This window comes from Pteropus vampyrus, unplaced genomic scaffold, assembly GCF_000151845.1.
Source record: "Pteropus vampyrus isolate Shadow unplaced genomic scaffold, Pvam_2.0 Scaffold363, whole genome shotgun sequence".
Lineage (NCBI taxonomy): Eukaryota > Metazoa > Chordata > Mammalia > Chiroptera > Pteropodidae > Pteropus > Pteropus vampyrus.
Genome location: NW_011889144.1, coordinates 1,575,464 through 1,582,865, shown reverse-complemented (window position 1 = coordinate 1,582,865; position 7,402 = coordinate 1,575,464). Strand labels below are relative to the sequence as shown.

Sequence of the window (7,402 nt, the reverse complement as noted above, 5' to 3'; positions counted from 1 at the left end):
GGATGGGAGGGAAAAAGGGAGGAGGGGTGTTTTGCAGAAAGAGCACATGCCCGGGCATGTCAGTAGCCACAGGGAGCTGCCCCAGCACCACCTCGACACAGGGTGATTCACCGTGTCTGTGGAGAAGGCTGGCTCGGCTGAGGAGACGGAGCTCCTGCCCTGGGAGGGGGTGTGGCTGCTGGGCCTCCTTCTAGTGCCCCAGAGTCTGCAGGCTTTTCTGTGCAATTCAGAGCCATGCACATCTCAGGGGCCATGGGCAGGTGGCAGGGGGTGAAGGCTCTGGTTTCAGGGGTCTGACCTCTCCACACCCACCCAACTCATTTTCCCAAGGCCCCCTCCCTGCCCAGTCGCCAGCATCCCTCTGGGGAAAGCTTACTCGCTGAATAAAGCAGGAGGCAGCTGAGCCCCCACTTTCTCTTCTGCTTCCAGACAGTCCAGTCTGGGGCTCCCCACAGCCTAGCACCCTGAGCACACCTCGGAAGGATACTACAAGCTGTGTCCCTATCCTCTCTGCCCCTCCCCAGGCATTGCCTAGTCAAAGCACCATGGGCTGCACAGGAGCAGCACCACACTTTTTAGGGGGTGCCTTCTTCTTCCCCACTATTCAACCCAGACATGCTAACATTTGTCTGGCTGCTGCATCCCTGAGAGTCTGGGCATGTTTTTTTAGTGCTGCCACCAGCAGCTCACCCAGAAAATGAGACAGACGGTGCTCAAGGAGAAGCAGTGTCAGGTGTGAGGATCTGAGGCCGGTCTGGCACCATGGGGTGAAGCTATGAATCAGGACAAAGATGATTTTTCCCATTTGGAAAACAGTTTCCACTGTCATCCACATCAGTGGGCCCCATCCCTGACAACCCAGGAGATAGTCTTGCATCTATACAACACTTCCCACCAGAGTACACAGAGTAACCCACTTTCCTTTCTGTCTGCCTGCCTTGACTTAAGACCAGCTGTCCTATATCAGGGCTGTTGGCCAGGTGCCAAGTTCAGACCTAGCTCTGTCACAGCCTGAGGAAAGGTCTTGCACTTTGCAGGTAGCGTCTTCATCTTTAAGAACAGCCGAGGACATTTCCATTGTTGGGCAGAAGTATTTAACACAGCACTCGGTGGTCTCACTATTACCCGAAGACCCTGTCCCTCCCTGTTTTTCTCTGCAAACCAGGAGCTCATCAGCTCAGGGTTTGCATCTGGTGCACCTGCAGCCACAGGGGAGTTCTTGGGCTTCCCAGACTCAGGATGGGACCCTTTACTGGGCTCTTTGGACACTCCCAGGTAATGCTGCTGTGCACTGCAGAGGGAAGCCCTCCTTTTAAAAAAACACTCCTGGAAAGACCCTAACTGATCAAATTACTAGTCTACTTTCAACCTCCCACCAAGTCTGTGAAACTTGAAGAGGACACAGTGGTCCTAGAGAACCTCTGCATCCTGTTGCCAGAATAGCGTGCAAGAGAGTGGGTTGGGGTTCTGCACCAGCCGGAGTCAGGGTACCTCAAGACACTCTGATAGCATGACTGATTAATAATTAGTGTGATGGCAAGAGCCCCGCCCTCGCTGCCAGGTTTCAGGGTGTGCCTGCAGATACTGGCCCTCAATCACCTCCCTTCTCTTGGCCATTGCTATTTCTTTTGGGACCTTTGGAACTCCAGACCCAGGCACAGGAGGATTTGGAGAATGAGAACCATGAAAGAGACTGGACTTTTTCATCATGTCCTTCCTGGCCAGACCCTGAGATGCTGGGAATATTGAAGCAGGAGTCCCTGCACCTCTGCCTCAAACACTTTCCCTGGGCAGCATGAGGAAAGAGTCACTGGGTTAATGAGCTTAGGGCTCAGGACTCTTCCCCATCTTTCCTTGATGAGGCGGGCAGCCACAGGCTGCGTGGCCAGGCAGGTGGGCCAGGCTGGCCCCTCTCCTAGAGGGAGAAGCAGATGAGGGCCCCATGAGAGGGGGGTGTTGGCGCTTGTTTCAGGGCTGGTGGACCCCATGGCCGAAGTGCACACATTGGGGTTTGGCCAGGGGTTTGTGTGCCCGGTGACAACACCATCTGCCTACCTGCCCGTATTTGGCTTTCCGGTGTTACTGCACTCTGTGGGTCAGAGTTGGATGGCAGCATCTTCAATAGGAAAGTGTCTGGACAGTTAAGAATGAAGGAGGAGGGAACCAAGATGGCTAGTGTCGTGGAGGCCCCAAGGAGGGGATTCGGGGCACAATATGGGCCCCCAGCTCCACTTGCCACATTGCAGAAGGCTCTGTGGCAATATGGCTGCTGTGGAAGAAGGAAGTGAGATGACTTGGGATCACGACGGACACAGTGGGATTCAGGGTTCCATCCACTGTTTCTTGTTGGGAAAGGACGGCCCAGTGCTGGGTCCGCCAGGATGTGGCAAGGACAGACTCCCATCGGGAGAGAAAGCCCCAGTCCCAGGCCATTCCCTGGTGCTGCTGTGAGTCCCAGTCCCCAAGTATGTTCCGGGCCACAACTCTGGGACTTGTGAGAAATGCAGCCTCTCAGGCCCTCCCTGCCACCTGAGTCAGAGGGCTGGGGGCAGGCCAGCCAGGTCTAGCAGGCCCTGCAGGGGCTCTTGGGGAGCTAGAGCTTGAGGTCCTTTGTCTAAGGCATCACAGAGTGGCCAGCAGAGGCCAGCTGTGCCCACTCTGCCCAGCAGCAATGCCTGGCCTATGAGAACAGGTCACTAGGGACTCTCTTGGCTGCCAACTCAGTAACATTCAGAAGCCGATCATCTGCCCAGATCAGAAGTTTTCCTGGAGTCAGCCAGGCTGGCAAAGCCTGCAGGGTGGCCCTGGAGCTTTCCCTCCAGTTGTGGCAGGATCTCGTCAGCTATGGTTAGAGTTTGCCCTGACGAGCCATTATTTGTGCAGGGCGGCCACTGCAGTCCCAAGTGTGAGCGTGGTGCCCCGCCAGGAGAGCATAGTCTCCTCCCCACTCCCCAGGGCTCTGCCAGGTGTCCCTGGTGTGGCTGGTGCCAGTCTGGCTCGCCACCCTTGCTGAGGAGAAGCCAGATTCCTAAGCTCCAGGACATGGGGTTGGCCAACCTGGCTCCTGAAATAAAATATGGTTTCAGAAGCAGAATCAGTATTGACAGATCAATACTGATAAAGAACTCTGCAGTTTTACACACTTCCTCTTGGGGAACACGTGCTGTTTGTGTTGGCTCATTCCTACCATGGGTCACAATGTCACAGTTTTCATATTTGAAAGCCTGTGTTTGTTGGTTAACTGCCCTTGTAATGAAATTATGAGTAGTTGCAAAGCTTTGAGGTGTGTAGTTTTATGTTGCCATCTGAGGAACTGATTGGTAGTTGAAGTAACAATTGCACTTTTTAGATATTCCTTCTTTTGCTGAAGGAAATAGTTTTTTTTTTAAATTGTTTTATTTTGTTTTTATTGTGCATAGTCTTTGCTTATGTAGAAATTTGTAGATATCAATGGTGGGGTTATTTATTTTAATTAGTGTCTAAAAGGAGTTTCTCTTTTTAAAAACAAGTCGGATATCAGCATTAAACACATAAACCACAAAACACATAATTGTCAAAGTAAAAATATGTTAGGATTCTTTAAAGTATTAAAAATAATTAGTTATACAGCCGTAAAAAAGAAATCAATCCTGATTGACATAGAACGATGTATATTTATATTGTTAAAGTGGCAAGGAAGATTACAAAGCAAATATATCTAACATGTTATTAAAAAAATGTTTGACTGTCAGGGAGAAAACAATCTCTCACAATATATACCAGCTATCCAATCATTTAATAGTGTCTATCTTTGAATGATGGGATTAAAGGTGACTTTTACTTTCTAGAGTATTTTTTATATTGTTTTTTATAGTATCATGTTGCATTACTTTTTTTTATAATGTAGTTTGTTTGTTTGTTTATTTATTTATTTATTCATTTATCTTAAATTTTATTAGTTTCAAGTATGAAGTACCTTGGTTAGACATTTATATAGTTTATAAAACGATCCCCCGAATTGCTCTTTCTCTCCTCTGGCTCTCCACCTAACCATTACATTAATGCTAACTGCATTCACTATGCCATGCTGCCCATCCCTGTGACCATCTACGAACTACTAATTTGTACTTCTTTAACCCTTCACCCCATTCTCCCAACCCCCCAACCCCCATCCCCTCTGGCCGTCATCAGATTGTCCTCTATATTTGTGAGTCTGTTTTCGATTAGTTTGTTCTTTTTGTTCCTTAGATTACACATATAAGTGAAATCGTATGGTATTTATCTTTCTCTGTCTGACTTATTTCGCTCAGCATAATAACCTCTAGGTCCATCCATGTCATTGCTAATGGTAGGATTTTTTTTTTTTTTAATGACTGAGTAATATTTCATCATATATATGAACCATAACTTCTTTATCCAATCATCTGTTGATAGGCATTTAGGTTGCTTCCATATCTTAGCTATTGTAAATTGTGCTGCCATGAACATAGGGGTGCATAGATCTTTACGGATTATTGTTTTGGTTTTCTTTGGATAAATACCCAGAAGTGCAATTGCTGGGTCAAAAGGTAGATCCATTTTTCATTTTTCGAGAAACCTCCAGACTGTTTTCCATAGTGGCTGTACCAATTTGCAACCCCACCAACAGTGTATGAGGGTTCCCTTTTCTTCACATCCTCGCCAACACTTGTTGTTCTTTGATTTATTGATGACAGATAGCCATTCTGACAGGTGAGAGGTGATATCTCATTGTGATTTTAATTTGCATTTCTCTGATGATTAGTGACCTTGAGCATCTTTCATATATGTCAATTGGCCATCTGGATTTCCGCTTTGGAGTAATGTGTTTGGGTCTTCTGCTCATTTTTTAATTGGATTGTTTGCTTTTCTGTTGTTGAGTTGTATGAGATCTTTATATATTTTGGATATTAACCTCTTATCAAATACATCATAAGCAAATATCTTCTCCCATTCAGTCGGTTGTCTTTTTGTTTTGTCGATGGTTTCCTTTCCAGCACAAAAACTTTTTAGTTTGATGTAGTCCCATTTGTTTTTCTTTTGTAGGAAATGAGTTTTTTAACTGCAGGGTTTGTTTTGCTTATTGGTTGCCAAAGTGGCAGAGTGGATGGAAACATCAGGACAGAGCCTTGATAATGTGTCATCACCGGGCGTTTGATTTCAGGTGGGCAGAGCCCGGTGTGAGTAGGATGCAGGCTGTCTGTGGTGGTGGCGAGGAGGCCAGGGCACCCGGAGGAAAGCCTATAGGGCAGCGGGCAGCAAGGGGCTCCAGGGATGCAGGGTGGGACTGCAGTTCAAAAGGCCCCTGGGGGTTACTTTTTCACCTTCTTGTACTGCAGTTATTTGAATTAAACAATTCTGTGCTCACCCCTGGCCAAACAGTGCCCTGTACAGTCTCTGAAATCAACCTTCTCAATCGGGACCCTGATCAGAAATGCCCCCTACCCCCAACCCACTCTGGGAGCTGCAGCTGCAAAGTCCAGTGGATGGAAGGAAGGAGGGAGACTGGAGGGGAGGGGAAGCGGGGAGAGTGGAGGGGAAGAGGACAGGGGCAGGACCAGGGGAGCCTGGGACCAGGAATGTATCTCAAGGGCCTGTTCTCAGCCTGCCAGCCAGGGCAGTAGCAAATGTCTGGCTCACTGCTAGTAGGCCTAGGCCAGCTGCATCCTTCCCATCGACATGGAATATAGCCGTGGCCTGTCCGCCGATTTTTCTTGCAGATGTAGATGAATGTGCTGACGCAGATGCCTGTGGAGAGGCACGCTGCAGGAACCTGCCAGGCTCCTACTCCTGCCTGTGTGACGAGGGCTACGAGTTCAATTCACAGGAGAAGGCCTGTCAAGGTACCCATCCCCAGTTGATGCAGGCATCTCAGATACACGTAAATATGTGTACTCTTATGTACACATGTGCATACCAGTGCATGTGCAACACACATCATGTGTGCATAACACACATGTGGTTTTGGGTGCAACTGGGCACCTTCTCCAACTTGCTATAGACACAGAGAAAAGATCAGATAAGAAAGTGCCCCAGTGCTCCTGTGGCAGACTTGGGCTTCTCTCCGGTCTGTTCTACTTGTTGTATTTGGGGACAGGCCTGCGAGATCTTACTTCTGCTGAGTCCCAGCCATGTCCTCAGGGAACACAAAAAAAATGTACTCTTTCATCAACTTTCTGCCTGCTGCTCTGTGGCTGCCTGCTTCATAAGGGAGAAGATGGGGTGGTCCCGGTCCCTGCACCCTCTTCTAATTCCCTCCAAGGGCATCCTTCAACCTCCCAAAATACCTCAGGGACACCTGTCGATGGCATAGATCTGCACCAGAACCTCAGGCCAAGCGTTGCACAGATGTGTTTTGCATGCTGTGAGGTAGTGTGCGCCGGGTGTAGCTTGTCCTAACATCCTCCTCACCTGGTACACTAACGCCTTCCCTCAGGAAAGAGCAGAGGAAGCGCAGATGTCTGGGATGGGCTGGGCCTGGGCGCCAAGCACGGCCGTGGAAGCTGGGGTGGGCGCTCTAGGAGTAGGGGTCTCAGGGCTGGATGCCTCCTGAGCACACAGTTTAGCATTCGTTTTCATATGGGACGTACCACATGTGTGATCAGAAAGAAAGCACGTGCATTTACACAAAGCGAGGTTGAGGCTGTTTCCCTTGTGGCCGGCAGATGTGGACGAGTGTGCGGAGGGGCGCTGTGAGCAGGCCTGCGTCAACGCCCCAGGAACCTACACTTGCCACTGCAATGGACGCGGTGGCCTCAAGCTGTCCCAGGACATGAACACCTGTGAGGTAGCACCCCGCCCGCAGCCAGGATGCTGCAGCCCTGCCCCTGGATTGGACTGGGCTGCCCAAGTGGGCTCTGTTTATGGTCCTTCAGCAGCTGGCGGGGAGGTTTGATGGGAGAAATGCTTTTGCTGAAAGGCCTGGTATCCCTGGGTGACGTGAGGAAATGTGGTATAAGAGACGGGCTTGTCCCATTCCAGGTGTTTGGTTGTATTTATGAAACCGCTACAGCAATTCCCTACTCCGCAGGTGACCAGGCGGTGCGAACCCACAGTGTGACTGACTCATTCACACATGAATGAACATTTCCTCACTCCATCACACTTGCCCAGGTTCTGAGGCAGGTGTGTCGGTCAGTGCCTCCTTACCAGGGGTGGGAGCAGTAGGCCCACTCTGGCCGGCCCCTGACCACCCCTCTGGGGCTCACACCGCTGTAATCCCTCTGGGCAGTGGAGAAGCTTCATCGTAGAGTAGGGAACTTTCTAGAAAAAGCAACCTCCAAGGCCTCCATATTTTATTTATAGTACAATATTTTGTAGTTGGTTTTTTATTATTCTCTATACTTTTCTGTATGTTTGAAATATTTCATAATTAAAAAATAAAAGTAAGAAGGAAATTATCAGA

The 7,402-nt window shown here is 49.1% G+C and overlaps 1 protein-coding gene across 1 annotated transcript in view; it reads left to right on the top strand.

Annotated features, from left to right (window-relative positions):
• The window catches only part of GAS6 (growth arrest specific 6), a 45,213-nt gene that overhangs the window by 24,335 nt on the left and 13,476 nt on the right, over positions 1-7,402 (top strand). The window contains exons 5-9 of the mRNA XM_023522905.1: positions 671-728; positions 949-1,182; positions 5,718-5,840; positions 6,663-6,779; positions 7,229-7,243. Of these exons, the coding sequence (XP_023378673.1) occupies positions 671-728; positions 949-1,182; positions 5,718-5,840; positions 6,663-6,779; positions 7,229-7,243 (547 nt within the window). The remainder of the gene's footprint in view (positions 1-670; positions 729-948; positions 1,183-5,717; positions 5,841-6,662; positions 6,780-7,228; positions 7,244-7,402) is intronic.